Below are 20,321 nucleotides of genomic sequence, written 5' to 3' on the forward strand. Positions count from 1 at the left end.
GCACTGAATCTAAACCATCTGTTCAGCCTTATCTCATACTTCATACAACCAAGGTGGTATAAAACAGGCAGTCACCACTGTAAACACTTTAGGTATATTAACTCATTTGATCTTTACAATAACACTATAAGGTAGCTATATGATTATTGTTCCCATTTTATGGATGAGTAAACTAAGGCACAGGGATGTAATAAACAGCTCCTCGGGCAGCTCTGGATCAACTGAGGTCTCTTTTAGAGCCCCATTTTGATTCTCCTCCCCTCCCAACTACCCTCTGCCTTTGTTCCTCAGTCAACTTTTGTATCTGGACTTCTCCTTCTGCCTCCTGTTCTTGTCCTATCTTTCGGTTTCTGTCTGCCTCCCCACCCCTATCTGTTTAGCACACACCCGTGTACACACACATTTGTCATTCCAATTGCTCATCATCCATCAAAGTCAAAAAGGGGAACTTGGCACTGTGACCAAGTGCTGTGCCATCAGTAAAGTGCTAATGCCTCATTCTGGAGGCAGCTGTTGGAGAGGAGGCTGGGGGACATGGACACCTGGGGTTGGGGGAGACAGAGTGGAGGGCAGTGTCCTGGTGGACAGGATCTCCCTTATCCTCTTTGTTCTGAATGGGCTTTGGAGTGAAAGAGTCATGGATTTAACCTCAGCTCCCCAGGAAGGATCTGGAAAGTGATCTGGATTCCTTGCAGTCCACTTCTAATTTCCAACCACCTCTAGAACTTGATAGTGAGACACAGGGTCCATGAAATTCCCATGTTTGCCAGGCAGGCCCTGCCCCTGGCCCCTGAAGATGAGGCTCCATCCAGAGATGGGAGCCCAGGGAGGCTGTAGCCAGAGGGAGCAGGCAGTCAGAGGTCCAGTGAAGCCACGAGTCCGTTCCAAAGAGGGACTCTGTAGAGGAACTGGAGGAGCCAGGGCAACCCCAGTCCTTCCCACCGCACTGGAAGCCCACCCCTTTGCACCTGTCCTCAAGAGGGTAGTGCACACTGTCTCCAGGATGGAGTGATCAAGGAAGCTCTTCTGTACACCTGGAAGGAGCAGAGGCTGAACCTCAAGGTCACTGCCATGCTGATAGACCAATGCAAGGATGTGTGAAGTGCTCACCCTTCCATCTTGTCAGTAGCTTCTTTATCATCTGCATTAGGGTCTCCTAGCATGGCAGAATTAGCTGCCATCCAATCAGTACAAAGGCTTAGCACAAATACATTTGAGTCCAGATCAGCACATTTTGATAAGTCAGTGAGCCTAGCAGCCATGAGTCAAATAAACATCCTATGAACATAAAGCTGGTTGATGGACATTCTCCAGATTATGAACGGACTTTTTGGACTATGGAAATCAGAAATTCTGCCAGGAACAGACTTTGGCAAGAGATAGAAATATAGCAAACACATTTACACAAATCAGATTATGATGAAATCCAAGGATGGGAGGTGGGATTTTAATTCTTTTTATGGTAATGAATCCAGCAGGGAGGTAGGGAGCCTCCCAGGCTCTCGGGCTTCTGGGCTCAGTCTTTGTCCTGTGATTATAAGTCATTTTCTTTGACTTCTTTTCTACGTAAGCTGGACCGGTCTGGCGAGACCTTCCTCTGGACCACATGAAAGCTTTAAGAGATTTATAAATAGAGTTAAAATCCCGGATTGTTCCCCCATAGTTTGGTTCTGTAAAATGAAATAGCTGAAGTGAGGGATGGAACGCACACTGAAGTGAGGATTTGCCCCCATCCCCCCACTTCTCCCAGGGCAAATTCATTGCTATTGCCTTTGGTATCAGAACCTCTGAATGCTGTAGGATAATGCTTCTCTCCCTTTCCAGCTTTCTCCTGACTCAGGCCCCACTGGGCAGCACCCTGGGAAAGGCTCCTGCCAGACCCCAACCTACACCACCTACTATAGTAGTAAGGTACTAGGAAGCTTTTGGGGGAATTCTGATAGCCCAGTCTGTAAAAAGTGCTGGGGCCTACTTCTATTGGAAAATTACCTCCTACTTGGAATTTCCTTCTCTTGGGAATCTCTTCTTGGCAGGACATTTGTCCCTCCATGGAGAATGCCAATCCATTGAGAACCTCTTCACTTGGGGGCATTTTTATCAATGGAGAAATCCTAAAGGAAAACCTTTGGGTTCTGGTCGGGCTGGGTAAACTGGGGGACTGGGGTGATGGAGGGTGGAGTGAGGCTTCTGCATGGAAGAGGTCAGGGTCCTGGTTTTTAGTGCAAAGTTTGGATGGTCATTCATTATTTATGTTACAACAATGTTAGTATGGTTTTTTTTGTTGTTTTTGTTGCTGTTTTAATTTTTTTAATGTTTATCTATTTTTGAGAGAGAGAGAGAGAGAGAGAGAGTGCAAGTGGGGAAGGGACAAAGAGAGAGGGGGACACAGCATCTGAAGCAGGCTCCAGGTTCTGAGCTGTCAGCACAGAGCCTGATGTGGGGCTTGAACTCACAAACTACAAGATCGTGACCTGAGCTGAAGCCAGACACTTAACTGACTGAGCCACCTACACGCCCCATGGTTTTAAGAAACTGTATTGAGAGCAGGGTAGATGAGACTGGCAAGGAGTGAAAGACACATGTGCACCACATAGTCCACCCCTCCCTCAGACTTCCCCCTTTCTCTGGTCCCCCACACCCCTCCTCTAGGGCAGAGCTTCCCAACTACAGGTGATTGTCCACAACAGGAACATTTGACAACGTCTGGTGACATTTCTGGTTAACACAACCAGGGGAGTGGATGCTACTGGCATCTGGTGGTAGACACTAGAGATGCTGTTCAACATCCTACAATGCACGGGACAGTCTCCCACAACAAATAATTATCCAGCCCAGAATGTCCATAGTGCTGAGATTGAGAAACCCTGATCTGGGGCAATGGAGCCCTTTCTGTGGAGGGGTGAGTGGTCCCAGTGATCATGCCCTGGTGCGGGAGCCCTGTGTGGCTCTAGGCTTGGTGGGCAAAGAAAAAGCCATTCTGCCCTGTTCTGCAGCTCCCAAAATTCGAGAGTGATGGGGGCAGTGGAAATGGGGCCACCGGTGGACAGTAATTATGTGGTCCAGGTTGGCTTGGTCTGAGGTGGGAGAAGGAAAAGTGGAGGTGCCATGATGCCCACCCCCCACCTCCCAGCATGGATGAATCTGGATAGTGCAGCCTGTCCCTCCAGAGCAGGGGATGGGGGTGTGTGTGTGGAGGGGTACAACGCTGGCCACGCTGCTATTGTCTGGGCTTCTCTCTCCACAGCTGATCTCAGGGGCAGCATTACTGCAGCCCATTATAGCCCTAACCAGAGACAAACACAGTAGGATTAATTTAATTTTATTTACATTTCAGAGTCATTTAGAGGGAATAAATTGAACCAAAGTTGATTGAAAGTGTCCTACAGGATAGGCCTTGAGCTTCCTCAGGCTGCTAGGCCTTGATGAATGATGGCAGCAGCCTTTGCCAGGAGCACCAGTCTCCCTGGAAGGCTGGGCAGGAGGCGGGGAAGCCATGAGGGGCAGCCCACTCCCAGAAGCCGGAGGGGCCCAGCCCCTTCTCACTTCACTGCCCTCCACTTCTTAAACAATCTGTCTTTTCTCCTCTCCAGTCTTCCTCACTGGCCTAGGACGCCTTCCTTCTGCACACCCGCCCTTTCGTTCAATCGAACTACAACATGCATTAATTGATTCCTGACACTTTCTAAGTTCTGAGGATACAGAAATGGACCAGCCACCTTCATGGACGTTAGAGTCTGGGCTCAATGTCCAGTTTCCCTGCTTAAGCATTTTTTGATCAGGGCAAGTTATTTAACTTCTCTGGGTCTCAGTTTCTTCATCTTTAAAATAAGACCACAGGAGGAAAAACAAAAGTGCTATTTTAAAAAGCTGAGACATTCTTCTGGTTCTTTCATTTGGGAAGATACCTTGATGAGTCCTGGTAAGTGATTTTGGTGGGAAAGAGGAGGTGCCATGGGCCTAGCCTGGGTGGGGAGCCCTGAGGCTAATGGGACTGAATTGCTTTGTATAACAAAGTAGGGGACTTAGGTTAGAGGCCCAGAAAGAGGGAAGGAGAGAAAGACCAGAGAGGTCTGGAGCTGATAGTGCACACTGGTCAAATGCAGGTCACTTTTATTAAAAACACATTCCTCTTCCTGCCTTATCAACTTTAGGTTGGAGCTGAATGCTGCTGCCCTTCTTTTATGGGGCCTGTAGTCTGGAGTTCATCACAGAACCACTTGACCATGAATGCTGGTTACTTCCCTGTCCCAGGGAGGATTTGGGGTTTGTTGTCTTTACTGGGGGCGGGCAATCACCTGGTGGAGGGGGGACCTGGGAGGGATCTTCCAAGAGCCAGAGATTGGCCCATGTAATTCTGGAGTTTGTGATGCCTAACAAGGAGCTTTAGGTTGTTTTCTGCCCTGTGCTGCAATTACTCCCAAATGACTCCAAATCTTCAGTAAAAATCAACACCGTCACGATATGTTACTGGCACTCTGAGAGGGATGAAGAAAGAGGGGTGGTGTCCAATGTAGGGTGGAGTGTTGAAATAGGAAGACAGTAGCCAAGGAGCCCAGGGCAAACATTAAGAGCCAGGTGAGAATAGAAAATGGTGGGTGACTCCCACTGAGTGCCTGGTCTGCGCTAAGAGCAGGTGATATTCCTCTATGGTGACAGAAGTCAGAATGGTGGTCACTTTTGTGGGGAGACTGGCTAGGAGGGGCCTTCTGGGGTGCCAGAGATGTTCACTATCTTGATCTGAGTGGTGGTTATGCAGGTGTGTGTGCGTGTGTGTAAATTAAATTGCACACTTAAGGTTTGCATGCTTTATTTGGTATGTACGTTATACCTCAATAAAAACAAACAGAAGTTAAGGAACAACAGCAATAACTTGATAAAGTTACAGAGCTGCACAACCCTTGCCACAATCTCTGTACCCATTTTGCCCTTATTCTCACTCGGCCCCTGGCCGCCACAATGGCCGCCACAAATCTACTTTCTGCCTTTATGGGTCTGCCTTTTCTGGACATGTCACATTAATGGAGTCATATCATGCATGGACTTTTGGATCTTTCACTGAGCATCATGTTTTTGAGGTCCATTCCTGTTTTTGAGGTTCATTCCTGTTGCAGCATGTAAATGTGCCTCTCTCCTCTTATTGCTGAATGGAATCCAATGTGTGGGTATGCCACTCATTAGTTAATGAATATTTGGGATGTTCCCACTTTTGGGCTATTATGAATAATGTTGCTATGAACGTTTGTCTGCAAGTCTTTCTGTAGACATACATATGTTTTAGTTTCTCTTTGTGGGTACATACCTAGAAGTGGAATTGTGGGATTGTACGGTTAACTTATGGTCCACCTATTAAGGAACTGCCAAACTACTTTTCAGAGTGTCTGTGCCATTTTACATCCCTTCCAGCAATACACATGGGTCTAGATTTCCCACCTCCTCACCAAGACTTGTTACTGTCTTTCTGGTTGTAATCCTACTGGATGTGAAGTGGTTTTGATTTGCATTTCCCTAACGACTAGCAGTGGTCGGCATCTTTCCATGTGCTTATGAGCTACTCAGGTATCTTTGGTGAAATGTGTATTTCAAGTCTTTTGTCCATTTTTAAACTGGATTATTTGTCTTTTTGTTATTGAGTTTCCAGAATTATTTCTAAATTTGGGATACCAACCCTTTGTCAAATGTGTGATTTGCAAATATTGTTTCCCAGTCTGTGACTTTTCATTTTTTTGGTGGTACCCTCCGAAGCACACATTTTGATGGACTTCCCTTGAATGGAACTGAAGTAAACTGCTATTGTGGTTAAGCCGCTGCCGTTCGGATTTTAGGTCATAATCAGAAAAATAATGGAATGCAAGGCTCTCTCCCTTCTCCAGGCAGAATGTCCAATGGGCCATGCAGTGAGAATAGCATGCTGCAAGAGCATGAAAGTGAAAATACGGAATTCTCGGTGGAATGAAGCTTCTTGGGGTAGATGGCAGTCAAGTTAGGAGACAGTCAGGCAGTTCTTCCTTCGGTATCTCATCTGTCAACTGTGTCTTAAGAAGGCGTATGCTCTGTCAGTCTGGCCAAACTTGGTCCCTTCACCAGTTTTTAGAACAAATTCTATCAGTCTCTGTATGTTGTGGAAAAAATTTCAGGGGTAGACTCCACATGTTTTCCTAGAGGAAGAACTCCCACCCACAGTGCACAGTTCCACGAGCTTTCTGTTGCTGGCTGTTCTCCCCAAATTTGCTCTCTGGCTCAGCTGCCGACCCAGAAACCTCTCCCTGCTGCTCTAAGCCTGGCTCCTTTTTTAGGGGTCCTTTTCTGGGATCTGTCTCACTAGGACCTTCATCACAGAGCCGACAGTCAGTCCCAGGTGCCTCCACTAACTTTACTCCTTCCTGCCCATTATGTCCAGGTCCCACTGCATGGTTAATAAACCACTTTGTGGGGCGCCTGGGTGGCTCAGTCGGTTAAGTGGCCGACTTCGGCTCAGGTCATGATCTCGCGGTCCGTGAGTTCGAGCCCTGCGTCAGGCTCTGTGCTGACAGCTCAGAGCCTGGAGCCTGTTTCAGATTCTGTGTCTCCCTCTCTCTCTGACCCTCCCCCATTCATGCTCTGTCTCTCTATGTCTCAAAAATAAATAAATGTTAAAAAAAAAAAATTTTAAAAAAAATAAACCACTTTGTTCTGGCCACTCTACCCAGAATGAGTGTGAGGCATCTTCCACCTGCCAGCCCCTCTGATATTTGAGGGAGATCTCAGATTTCAGAGTATCTTTACTTCTACCTTCCAAATATACCATTACTGAATGCCAGTCATGTAGCATGCTCTGTGCCAAGTGCTCTGACTCTATCATGCCATTTAATCCTTACAGTAGCCTCTGTTAGCAATGAGCCATTGCACAGGGGAGGTAGCCAAGACTCTGAGAAGATAAATAGCTTTTTCTAGGTCCCATAGGTGGTGGAGGAGGAAGCCAGGTCAACCCAGGTCTGTTGGGCTTCAAAGGTCACAATATTCTCTTGGCCTCTACACATTGACCAAGAAGAAGAAGCTTCTCTCTTGTCGTGGTCTTTAGACTCAGTACCATTGTGAATTCCCCTAGGCCCTATCACTCCTTTTAGCCAGCCCCCACGGAGCATTTATTTTAAAAAAATTTCTTTATTTATTTTGAGAGAGCAAACGAGAGAAAGCAGGGGATGAACACAGAGAGAGAAAGAGATAGAGGGAGAGAGTCCCAAGCATGCTCTGCACTCTCAGTACAGAGCCCAATGCAGGGCTTGAACTCATAAACTGTGAGATCATGACCTGATCTGAAACCAAGAGTCAGATGCTTAACTGACTGAGCCACCCAGGCACCCTGCCTCCCTGGAGCATTTAGCTTGAAGTACACTAACCTCAATCCCCCACCCCACTCCATAGCCTGGAAGCTTCCCGAGTCTGAGATTGTGTCACTACAATTGTGTCCTGATTAGAACAGGAGCGCCCCCCTCAAAAGGCAGGCTCAGTGATGCTTCCTTTCTCTGAATACCTCACAACACCCTGCAAAATTTTTTTGAACTTCTTTTTGAGGTGAAACATTCATATGGAAAAGTGCTCAAATCATACATTCACAGTTAATAAATTCACACAAACTGAATGCATCCATGTGGCCAGCACAGAAATCAAGAAATAAAATATTACTAGCCCCCCAGGAGTTTCTTCAGGGCCCCCCTTCCAGCCACTCCTTATGCCTTGCAAGGGTAACCATTCTTCTCTCAACAGCATTGATTAGTTATGTCTGTTTTTGGACTTGATAGAAATGGAATTATGTAGTAGGTGTTTTGTGTCTGACTTCTTTTGTTCAACATGAGTTTTACGTGAATCATTCCTATTGTCATGCGTAGCAGTAGTTTGTTCATTCTTATTCTGAGATTTGGGAGGAGATGGAAATTAAATATATGCACTTTGGGGCACCTGGGTGGCTCAGTTGGTTGAGTGTCTGACTTTGGCTCAGGTCACTGTCTCACAGTTTGTGGGTTCAAGCCCCTCATCAGGCTCTGTGCTGACAGCACAGGGCCTGGAGCCTGCTTCAGATTCTGTGTCTCCCTCTCTGTCTGCCCCCCTCCCCCACTCATGCTGTTTGTCTCTCTCTCTCTCTCTCTCTCTTTCTCAAAAATAAACATTAAATTTTTTTTTAAATACCATGTACTTTGAAATCACAGACATGGTCTCAAATCCTGGCTCTAAAAAGAAGTCCTTGGGCAGCTCATTTAGCCGTGAGAACTTTGGTTTCTTCATCTGCAGGATGAGGAAGATAAAATTTCTCTTGCATGGCAGCTGTAAAGTTTCTGCTAACTACAATAACCAATGGGTGTAGAGCACCCACCACAGTTACTGGCATATGGAGGGTACTCAAAAATGGTAGCATTATTAATCAATGACTTGTTTGCTAAATGATCTCTGAGAAATAGAACCACAATGGTTTTGCACTCCAAGTATCCACATCACACCTGTGCACGCACATGTGCGTGCATACACACACAGAAGTTCACACCTGCGTATGCCCACCTGTACCTGTGTGTACACACATACGCTCCTAACAGCGTGAGTAGTATGCCGATTTTTCCTTCTAGCAGCTCTTTCAAGAAAGACACACCAGATGGGATTGGGTCTGCTCCATGACTGAGCAGCCTCCACATCAGAAACTCATAATCATTGAATCCATCATGTGGTACAGCCCTGGCGAGGGCACGGCTCTTCATCCTGCCCGATGGGCCATGGAGGAATGCATCCTCCTCCGGAGCAGAGAACAGACATAGGCGGGCAGTTGCCAGGCAGTGGAGCCAAGAGAACAGATGGCATCTGCACAGCCTTCTCCTAGCCCCACTCCCTGGCTGCTGGGGAAGGAGCCCAGGCGGCAAGGATCCTGTGGATACCTCCCTCCCTTCACCAGGCTATCCTGCACTCTGCTTCTTAATGGGCTTTGGAGTAACACAGCCCAGGCTGCAATCCTGCCCCGGCTCACCACCTATTAGCTGTGTAACTTCAGGAGGGATGAGTAGCCTCTCTGAGTGCCCTTTACAGAACCCTAACCTTCTAATCTCAATTTTAACCTTGTCTCTCCTCCCTAGCTCCTACTAATCAGAAGGCATTCAGCCTTCCTTAATTAATCACAACGTTAGGAAGAAATCCCTGCATGATTTTATACCAAATATGCACGCACCCCAAACTGTTCCCAGGTACAGCAGACTCTGTGGGTGTCTCATTCATAGTCCCTGGGGCCTTAACACTTCAGAGTGATCCCACTAATTTCGAGTGGCCTGTCCCTGCACCTCTCTGCCTGAGGGCTTTCTCTGAAACCAGGGAAGGCTGCTCTGCCAGAAAAAGATGGGCTGAAGTGCCGAGAGCAGCCATCAACCGCGAACAGAAGCAGATGTATAAATACTCAGTTCCCTCATCCCTCAGCTGGGGTAACTTCAAGGTGTGACTCTGCACGGCACTCACAGGACTAGTCACTGAGCTCTGGTCACTCCCATGGACAGATGGCTTGATGACACACCCTTTATTGGCCACCTTGCCATCCCTACAAGTATTCTTTCCACCTCCTGATCTCTAAGGGTCAGCTTCTGGTGGAGGATCTAGACGAAGACACCAGCCTTAGCCTTTCAGCCCCATCCTGGACAGCTAAACCTCTTGCCCAGTCACAAACGTGTCCCTGAGCCACCAATTCTGCTTCCTCTGACTCCCTAGCCCAATTCTTCCAACTCTGGCTCCTTCCCTAATTTCATCCTAAACATGAATTCTAACCCTTTTTTTCTAACCACTTTCCCCCTTCCTCAAGTAGCCTTAGTTCTTCTCATTGGGTCAGTTCTCGAAGCCCAGCCTGGCCACATGTAGTATCATTCACTCCTAGAAATTACCTCTGCAGACCTGAGCAAGTGACTTGGTGAGAAATTCAGGCCAGTCCCTGTGGGCTGACAGAACTATAGGGCCACAGCTTCTGGTGGCCTTTCTACTTACACATAGAATATCAGGAAGGCTGAGATATATGTCGTGGGTGATTCACCCCAGGGAGCTCAGGCCTGGCCCAGGGGCTGAGCTGACCTATGGAGGCCTTGGCCATTTGCCTCATAGCCCGAGATGAGGCAGAGTTGGGTAGGCTGAGAGGATGGGGTTCTCTCCCTGCTTGCCCCCCATCGCCTGCAATTTCCTGTGTTTTCCCCTATACTTCTCTCATCTTCTTTTTTTAACCTTTAAGTAGCAACCTAGAGGCTTTAACAAAAAAGTGCCATGTTGGCAATTCAAACATTAGCGAGAGGTAATTCACATAGTTCTCCTGCATTTTAGACTCTTCAAAGTCAAAAGCCTAGGTACAGCTAAGAGATAAAGAAACAATTTGCGGTACATATGACAAAAGGCTAATATTATTAAAAATTTTTTTTAAATATTTACTTATTTTGAGAGAGAGAGAGAGAGAGCAAGCAGAGAGAGAAAGGGAGACAGAAAATCCCAAGCAGGCTGTGTGCTGTCAGCATAGAGCCTGACATGGGGCTCAATCTCATGAACTGAGAGATCATGACCTGAGTTGAAATCAAGGGTCAGATGCTTAATGAACTGAGCCACCCAGGTGCCCTCAATATATATATATATATATATATATAAATTACATATATTATATATATTATATATATATATATAATATATATATATACACACACACACACACACACATACACACACTCTGGACCTCATTAATAACCAAAAAATGCAAATTAAAACATCCATTAGGTGCTATTTTTTACCTTTTACTCTGGCAATGATTAAAAAGAGTAATGGTATCCCAAGGCTACTGAGGTGTGGGGGAAACAGCCTTCTCATTCACTGGTGAAGGGATTGTAAATTCGTACAACCTTTCTGGAGGAAAGTTTGGCCATACATAACAAATGGTATTGCAATTCTTTTTCATTTTCTTTTTTTTTTTTTAAATGTTTATTAATTTTGAGACAGAGATAAGAGTGCGTGTCTGAGTGGGAGAGGAGTAGAGAGAGAGACAGAGAGAGAGAGAGAGAGAGAGAGAGAGAGAGAGAGAGATCCCAAGCAGGCTCTGTGCTGTTAGCATGAAGCCCGATGAGGGACTTCATCCCACGAACAGTGAGATCATGACCTGAGCCGAGGTCAAGAGTCAGATGCTTAATCAACTGAGCCACCCAGGTGCCCCTGATTCTTTTTCTAAAAAATGTACCCAAGACACTAAAAGGACAAACAAGCAAATGTTCACTGTAAGATTTTTTATAAATGTGGAAAGCTGGACATTACTGTCCTTTAAGACATTCAGGAAAACTTTTTAATTGTCTGCCTCCACCACTAGAGGATAAGTACCACTAGAGTAGGGAACCTTATCTGTCTCACTCACCACTGTATCCTTAATGCCTAAAACAGTGCCTAACACATAGTAGGTGCTCCAAAAGTATCTGCTGAATGAATAAATGAATGAATGATAGGATAAATTAATCAAAAGGAGATACATTAAATGGTTTATCCATACAACAGAGTGGTCAGTAGCCATTAAAAATAAATGAATAGGGGGCACCTGGGTGGCTCAGTCGGTTAAGCGTCCGACTTCGGCTCAGGTCATGATCTCACGGTCCGTGAGTTCGAGCCCCGCGTCGGGCTCTGTGCTGACAGCTCAGAGCCTGGAGCCTGTTTCAGATTCTGTGTCTCCCTCTCTCTCTGACCCTCCCCTGTTCATGCTCTGTCTCTCTCTGTCTCAAAAATAAATAAACGCTAAAAAAAAAATTAAAAAAAAAAAAAATAAATAAATAAATGAATAATAATAGTGAATGTTTATTGAGCATGTACTGTCAGCTACATACTATGCTATGATTTTCTTCATGGATTATATAATTTAACACTCACAATAAACTTATCACATAGGTAAATACTATCATGCGTAGTCAGGACTTTTCTTCTCATTGAAGCATACTGAAACCTAACCCAAATTAGCTTAGGAAGAAAAAAAAAGGAATTTATTGGTCCATGTAACTGCAAAGTCCAGATAGCACTCCCTGACTAAAGCTAGTTATCTGTACATCTCTGAGGAAGCCTGGGAGCAGAAGTAGGGCCACCAAAAAGAAAATGGGCAGATGATAAGCACAGACCACTACAGATGCCTCCTGTAACAGATGAGGAAACTGAAGCACAGATAGGCTCTGTAACTTCCCTAAAGTCTCAGAGCTGGAAGGTGGTAAAAGCCAGATTCAAATACAGTCATTTTGACTCTGGAGCCCATGATTTATAGTGTGATGGGTTAATATTATGTGCCAGCTTGATTAGGCCATGGAGTGCCCAGCTATCTGGTTAAACATTGAGTGTGCCTGGGAGGGGGTTTTCTGGATGAAATTAACATTTGAATCAGTGGACTGAGTAAAGCAGATTTTCCTCCCCAGTGTAGGCTGGCCCCATCCAACTTGTTAAAGGCGTGAGTAGATCAAAAGGCTGAGCAAGAATTTGCTTTCTGCCTAATGGTCTTTAGCTGAACATCAGTCTTCTCCTGTCTTCAGACTCACACTGGAACTTCTAAGCATTGGCTCCTGGTTCTCAGGAGACCAAACGGCAGTTCTTGGGACTTCTCAGCCTCCATAATTGCATGAGCCAATTCCTTATAATAAAACTCATATATATTATAAACACATGGAAATAAACCTCATATACGTGGTTATGCAGGTGACCCTTGAACAACGTGGGGGGGTTGGTTAGGAACACTGACCACCTCCCCACTGAGTCAAAAATTTTGACTCCCCCAAAACTTAACTACTTGTAGCATACTATTGACTTACCAATAACATAGACAATTGGTTAAAATATATTTTGTATGTTATATGTATTATATACTGTATTCTTACAATAAAGTAAGCTAGAGAAAAGAAAATGCTGTTAAGAAAATCATAAGGAAGAGAGAATTCATTTATAGTTATTTTTAAAAATCCTCATGTAAGTGGACCTGCATAGTTCAAACCTGTGTTGTTCAGGGTCCACTGTACTCTCTCTCTCTCTCTCTCTCTCTCTCCTTCTCTCTGTCTCTGTGTGTCTCTCTCTCTCTATATATAATATATATACACACACACACACACACACACATATATATGTGTATGTATACATGTATATGGTTTCATATATATCTTAACCATCCAGAGAACCCTAATAATTAGCCACAAGACAATACTGCCAAGCTACATGCATGAATATGGAAGATGTCCAGGACGTTTTTCTTATTTATTTATGTATTTATGTATGTATGTATGTATGTATTTATTTTTAATGTTTATTTTTGAGAGAAAGACAGAGAGAGAGAGAGACAGAGAGCAAGTGGGGAAGGGGCAGAGAGGGGGAGACACAGAATCAGAAACAGGCTCCAGGCTCTGAGCTGTCAGCACAGAGCCCGATGTGGGGCTCAAAGTCGTGAACTGGGAGATCATGACCTGAGCCAAAGTTGGACGTTTACCGACTGAGCCACCCAGGTACCCCGTTCATGACATATTTCTAAGTTAAAAATAATCGGCTAGAGTATACTGTGTTACATTATATACTGTGTTATATTATATAACAATATATAAATGAAAAGCCTGGAGGGCTACATAACAAACTGTTAACAAAGGGTCTCTCTAGGAAGTGATATTAGGGAGGGCTTTTGCTTTCTTATTATTTGAAAAATTTTCCTCACAAAGGTCAACTATTTCAGGGAAAAACAGTATTTCCATTCTTGAAAAGAAATTTAAAAGTCAGTAAAATCAAATTTCACACCAAGATGGGTGTGAGCAGCAGGGAAATCAGCAATTGCTTCATGAACATGGGAACATGAGACGTGAAATGGCAGCGTTTTCTCCTCCCCTCCCCTCTCTTCTCCATTGCACTCTTCATTTTATTTAATTTATTTTTAGTTTCCGAGAAGGGCTGAAGATGGTATGCTTGGTTGCTCTTCTTTTCCCCTGGCTCTGAGAGTTTATCCATGCCAAGTGGACCGTAAGTGACTAAAAGAATCAACTGCATATCAGAAAACTCCAGGGCCAGAAGAAACCTTAGAGAGGGTCTAGTTCAGTGACTTAAAAAAAAAAAAGTTGTTTTTTTTTCCCCTTTTGGAAAACCAAACCCAAGTGTGGGAGGAACGCAGAAACCAGAATTCTTGCTGAGAATGTGGTTTGAAAGACAGTCATCTAATCTAACCCTATCATTTTGCAGAAAGGTCTCAGATCTTCTTCTCTTGGCCAGCTATGTCACACATTCCTAAGTCTACACAGGTAACTCGGATTGCATCTTTTCTGGACTTTCAGAGGGCTGGGCAGTCTGAATTAGGCAAACAGGACATGTTGTGACTGGGCATGGTTGCTGCCTCCCGTGCAGGTGAAAAATGCCCCATTTTCTCTTTCTTAGCAGCCCAAGGCCCTTTTCTTTTTTTAGGACTATTAAAACTGGCTCCCATTCTGCCTAGGGGGCCAGAGTGTTATAGGATTCTCTGTTCCCAGGAGTGGGTCAGGGTCAAGGGACATAAGAGAGAGGAACTGAGGAAAATAACTCAGTGGCAAGGCAAGGAGCCTTTGTTAAGCTCACAGAATTAAGGTTGGGATTAGGTCTGAAATCTAGGATTAATTTTTCCAGATCATGTTAGGATTAGGATTAAGACAGAGGCTAGAGTGTAGAATGGACATTGGGGCTAATACCAAGGTAGAATGAATTCTAATGATGGAAGGGTTGGACCTGGGAGTTAGAGTTGTGGGATAAGAATTAGAATCTGAGTTAGAGGACCATCTGTTTTCTCTCAGGTCTCCATGAGTGCCTCCTTTTTGGCTGTCTCTTGCAGGGTTAAGGTCTTTGGACTCAGTATTACTAAGAAAGCAGCCTTTGTGAGCCCATGCCCTTGAGGCATACCTGGCTCTTTCCCATACAACCTCAGTTGCTACTTCAAGAGCTCTGGCTGCTGAAGCATTAATATTATCCTTTACTAGACCCTACTGAGCATGTAGATGGCTCCTTTTAGGCCAATGGTGATTGCAAACTACTCCCAAGAGTCACATCACAGGCTCATCTGGAACGTAATCTACACTAGAAAATAGTCAAGACAATTATGACAAAAGCACTTCTGACAATTACCCCCACACTTTGGTCCCCTAATTTGATGATGCCCTGAAATTTTATGTTCTCTCTGAGCATTCAACCAACTAAGTGGGCATGTTATAGGAACTGGTTCAAGGGCTTTTCCGATAGAAACCTTGGGAACGAAGGGTGAAAAGTTAGCCAGCTAGGAACATAAGAGGGAGCAAATGAACACTGGGTCTCATTCTGTGTGATGAAAAAGCTTGCAGTGAGTTTCAGTGTCTTGTAGGGAAGGTATGTGGTACACATTCCCCCAGGATAGTCTGAATAGGGTGCCAATTCACATATGGGTTTCATGTTATTTTTTGTTGTTGTTGTTCAACAAATATTTATTAATGTCTACCAAATGTGTCCCGGGCATTGTATAAATAATGGTGAACAAGACAGACATGATCTTTGGAGAGAAAACATGAATAAATATTTAATTATAAACTGTGATAAGTTCTACAAAGGAAAAGGGTGCCACAGAAGATAAAAATAGGGTAATATAATTTTAAGTGGGACTAGGGGGTGGTCAATGAAAGCTTCTTTGAGGGAATGCCATTTAATTTTAGGCCCGAAACAGTTTTTTTTTTAATAATTTTTTTTTATTTTTTTGTTATTTATTTTTATTTTTACTTAAAAATTAAAAACATTAAAAAAAATTTTTTTAACGTTTATTTATTTTTGAGAGAGAGAGACAGAGCATGAACAGGGGAGGGGCAGAGAGAGAGGGAGATACAGAACCTGAAGCAGGCTCCAGGCTCCGAGCCATCAGCCCAGAGCCCAACGCGGGGCTTGAACTCACGGACTGCGAGATCATGACCTAGTTGAAGTCGGACGCTTAACCGACTGAACCACCCAGGTGCCCCTAAAAACATTTTTTTAACGTTTATCTATTTTGAGAGAGAGAGAGAGAGAGAGAATGCGAAAGAGCAGGAGAAGGGCAGAGAGAGAGGAGAGAGGATTCCAAGCATGCTCCACACTGTCAGTGTACAGCTGGATGCTGGGCTTGAACCCACAAACTTTGAGACTGTGACCTGGGCCAAAATCAGACGTTCAACCGATTGAGCCACCCAGGCGCCCCTAAAATTTTTTTTAAGCAAATGTGGGGCTTGAACTCATGACCCTGAGATTAATGAGTTGCATGCTCTACCAACTAAGCCAGCCAGGTGCTCCAGGCCTGAAATAGTTTAAATAGGAGTTAGTTTCTTGAACATGTCCACTCTTCTTTATGCTTTTTGATTTTAGGCTGTAATTTACTCCTTTTTTGGTCTGTGTTAGATACATTTTGGAATCTTTGCCAAGAACATAACTGACCTTTGAGAACCACAGGCTACAAGGATGAACCTCTGACAGTCATGTTTGCGTTACAAAACAAAAAGCCTTGACTGGCTCAAAGTGATCCTATCAAGAATAGACAACCTGATATAAGTTTGATCAATAAGGTTCTTTCTATTGAGAACTGGGATTCATAGATAATTAATTAATTTCTGTTGGTTCTTGAGGTGAGGCTAGGCGAGCTCAGATAGTCATGTTCCACTGTATTCCCAGAGAAGCAGTGGAAGCAGGTCTGCAGAGAAGAATGAAGCAGCTCTGTAGAGTGAAAGAGATGGAAGAATGTGTGACCAGAGAGAAAAAGAGATGAGAAACTAGCTACTTGGCTTCTGTTAGTATTTTAGATCCCTCTTCCAGTTCTTCATGAGATCTATTTGCTCTTTGTGCTCTTGGGTTCTTTAAGATTATTTCCTTCAATAAATTATTATTATTAATTCATTAATTTTTTTTAAAAAGTTTATTTTATTTTGAGAGAGAGAAAGAGAGCATGAGCAAGGGAGGGACAGAGAGAGAGGATCCAGAGTGGGTTCGAACCCACAAACCATGAGATCATGACCTGAGCTAAAATCAAGATTTGGAAGCTCAACCACTGAGCCACCCAGGTGCCCCTATTAATCAATTAATTAATTTTTGGCATGAAGTTTCAGTGGGTTTCTGTTCCTTGTAGATACAAGAGGCTTGACTAAGAGTGGCTTCTTATCAAATAAGCTCTTCCATTCAGTAAACATGGATTGAGTTGGCTTCAATCCCATGGTGATTTGTGGATCCTACAAGTCTACAGATAATGTACAAACAGAATGGCATTTATAGAAATAAAATAATATTTGCTAATAAAATTAATCTAGGTGATACCTTCTGAGCATCTTGTATCCCCACTGCGTTGAGAGTACTTAGCAGCTATTTCTATCAGCCAAACCTTTCGGAGTTAGGTTTTGTGGTAGGAGACAAACATGTATATTTCTTGGTCCTATAATGGAGATTATGTGGGCAGAGGAAGGAGGGACTAATTCTGCCTTGTTAGCAAAGGCAAGGCATTGAAGAGATAACATATGCTTGAATGGGCAGGAGTAGTGTCCTGGGCAAGAGAGAGGAAGAGCAGTGGGGCAGAGGGTAACAGGAGGGATAAGGCCTTAGAAAATTTTGTGCACATCTTGGTAGTCAGTCAATGCTTGTTAAAATGAATAACTGGCAAGCAGACAGGTAGGCAAGCAGTTTGTAAGATGACAATCACAGTTTATATTAAATTTTCCTTTTGGTTTTAGGTTTTCTTTTTCCATATATAAAAGACCATCAAAATGCCAATAGAGAGAGAGTCCCACTTAATCTTGGTCTGTTAAACTCAAAAGCTATAAGTCTTTTAAGAATGTGGCAATTTTATGTTAGTTTAAGTGAAGATTTAAGGGCAATGTGAGTCCAATGAAAGCACCTAGCTGTATGGCTGTGTGGCTTCATCCACTCAATGGACTTTTGACATAACTACTTATTGAAGGCTTGTGAAAATGCACAAAGTCGAAACTAAATATTACGAAAATCAGCACTCACTTTTGGAAGTGCATTGGCTGTAAAGAACTTGATTTTTGCAATCATTTGTCTTTATCATCCACAGCATCTTTTAGAAGATGCTCAGCTAAATGTGATCCTTGCTCTTTAGAGGCTAAAAGAAGCGACATAAATGTCAACAAGTCCACAGAGCATGCACAGACATAATGGTAGATATAGAAACAATAACATTTGACAATAAAATTAATCTAGGTAATACCCTCTGAGGGTCTCGTATTCTTGCCGAATCGGGGGTACACAGCTGCCTTTTCTAAGAGCCAGGAAGCCTTCCGGAAGTAGCAGTGACCTTCGAAGTTCGCCAACAAGGGTCTCAGCTGTGGGGGTCACCTCTCCAGTAGATATGGTGGAAGTTTCCTCCGCGTTGACATTTGCCATCTACAATCGCCTTCTGCTCACGATTGGCTGGAACTCAGAATGAGTTCTAGATGAAAGACAAGAAGCGCTAAAGGCTTATTTTTTGGTGGCTCGAACTTCTTTGCTTACATTAATTTTCATCACTGATTCGGCCATAGGTCCCCTCCCCAAACCAAACATGTCCATTCTAGAAAAAAAAGAGGCTCTTTTAGTCTGGGTATCGGGAGTGAACTTGTGTCTCTGAGGCTGGGGGCACCGAAAAGGGAGGAGGAGCTAGGAACTTCACAGAGACACTACCCTCCTGCACCCCGCCCTTCCTGGGGCGGGGGAGGGGAGGGACATTTCCCTTAAGTTCATTACTGCCAAGAAGAGACCAGTTCTCCGGGTGGAACTGGAAGAGTGGGTCGGGTGTGGGGGGACTGGGAAGACAGATTTCTAGGGGATTGGCGGTTAGTGGAGAAATGGACCCTGGCATCGCCCATAGCAGGGAGCAGCAGCCGGTTGGTAGACCTCCCAGCAGCTAAAGACCCCCGCAACCCCGGGAAGAGCGAGACCCACTTCCGGATTTGGAAGCACTCCCTTCTGGCCCCTCCCAGTACCCGGTTACGGGGTCTCCGGGCGCATGCGTAGCACTCGTCCGCCGCTCTGGGACTGGCCCGACTTACCCTAAACAACTAATCTACTCCTCCCCCTCCCGCTCGGGGCGTACCATTCGCGTTTGGGGGGAGGCAACGTGCCCCAGGGTACTCAGAAACCTGCTCCCCTTCTTCAGACAGGGAGAAGGTAAGTTTGCCTCAGATTTTAAAAGTTCCAAGAATATGAAAACCTCAGAGGCCCGTCGCCGGGTGATAGCCCGACGCTCTCGGCTTTGCCCACAGCCCCGTACTCTTCCTTTGAGGGGCTGAACAAAGTGGCACGCCCGGATCCCAGCTGATCAGCTGCTAGGCTTTGGCGGCGGCTCCCCCGGGCGAGACCATTGTGACTCCTTAGGAGGGGTGTGTGAGGAGGGGAGGGGGCGGAGCGGCCATTGTCCGGTCAGCGCAGCCTTCGGGGGAGGGGAGCGTGACGGAGCGAGCGAGGCCCGGGGCTTCACAGCCGCCGCTGCTACGCCAGAGCCGGCGGGGGCCTCAGGTCCTTCCCAGCGCCGCCGCGCGGGACATCGCTCTGGCTGCGAGCGGCGGTGGGAGCTGCCGAGGGCGCCGGGTCTTCCCTCCTCCCCCGCGGTCCTCGGTTCACCCGCACGCCCCTCCTCCTCAGCTACCCTCCCTCTCCGCGCCTCCCCCGGCCCCCCCATCTCTGCAGGCCGAGTGGTGCGGCCCGCCTCCAGCTGACCGGCCTGGAATCCCGGCTCGGAGCCTCGGACTCGCGCCCGCCCGCGCGCCCGCTCCCTCCCCCTCCCCCCGCCCCGAGCCCCCCGACGCCGCCGCCGTAGTCGCCGCCGCCTCCTTCAAGCGGGGCCCAGGCCCAGCCGCCGCCACCGCTGCCGCCGCCGAGCTCCGCCGCCGCCGAGCACCATGGGAGACGCCGGGAGCGAGCGCAGCAAAGCGCCCAGCCTGCCGCCTCGCTGTCCCTGCGGCTTCTGGGGGTAAGTGCCCGGCCGGGTGGGGGTGGGGGCGGGGGCTGGGGGCGCTGGCGCGGGGGCTGCCCGGGCAGGCCTCGGGGCCGGGGGTGGCCGGAACCCTGGGGGCTGGGCCCTAGCCGGGCCTACCGGGAGGGGGCAGGGGCCGAGTCTCGGGGAGGGGCGCTGGGTGGGGAGCTGGAGGTGGGCAGAGAAGGCCCTGGCCCGGGTGCACTGCCACCCTCTGGGACTCTCCTGCCAGAGGTTTGGGCCAACAGGGGCCGCCCGGGCCACTGGTGAGGGGGGGCAGGGCAGCGGAGAGGGATGAGGGGGCGGTGTTGGCACCTCCGGGTGAAGCTGCGGTGCCCCTTCCCTTGGCATGTGGAGGCCAGCCCTCCCTCCCTGCCTTGGTATGAGTTGCTGC

General features: G+C 46.3%; 1 protein-coding gene and 1 long non-coding RNA gene across 9 annotated transcripts in view; one reads left to right on the plus strand and one right to left on the minus strand.

Moving 5' to 3' along the window:
• Window positions 1-1,472: 1,472 nt before the first annotated feature.
• On the minus strand, window positions 1,473-19,485 carry LOC132667021 (uncharacterized). Of its 7 annotated transcripts, none has more exons than XR_013555614.1 (3): window positions 19,166-19,485; window positions 18,185-18,406; window positions 1,473-1,613 (listed from the first exon to the last, which is right to left on the minus strand). It is a non-coding gene; the product is annotated as an uncharacterized LOC132667021 (long non-coding RNA). The 7 variants fall into 7 exon arrangements; XR_013555613.1 differs by lacking the exon at window positions 19,166-19,485 and adding an exon at window positions 18,939-18,993; XR_009604945.2 differs by having other exon boundaries at window positions 1,478-1,613; window positions 18,185-18,526.
• Window positions 19,486-19,730: 245 nt separating this feature from the next.
• ZFAND3 (zinc finger AN1-type containing 3) overlaps window positions 19,731-20,321 on the plus strand; it is a 325,101-nt gene continuing 324,510 nt past the window's right edge. For both annotated transcript variants that reach the window (XM_060615387.2, XM_078446876.1), the window contains exon 1: window positions 19,731-19,924. In XM_060615387.2, the coding sequence (XP_060471370.1) occupies window positions 19,854-19,924 (71 nt within the window). In that variant the 5' untranslated portion in view covers window positions 19,731-19,853. The remainder of the gene's footprint in view (window positions 19,925-20,321) is intronic.

The sequence above is a fragment of the Panthera onca genome, chromosome B2 (genome assembly GCF_046562875.1).
Source record: "Panthera onca isolate mPanOnc1 chromosome B2, mPanOnc1 haplotype 2, whole genome shotgun sequence".
Lineage (NCBI taxonomy): Eukaryota > Metazoa > Chordata > Mammalia > Carnivora > Felidae > Panthera > Panthera onca.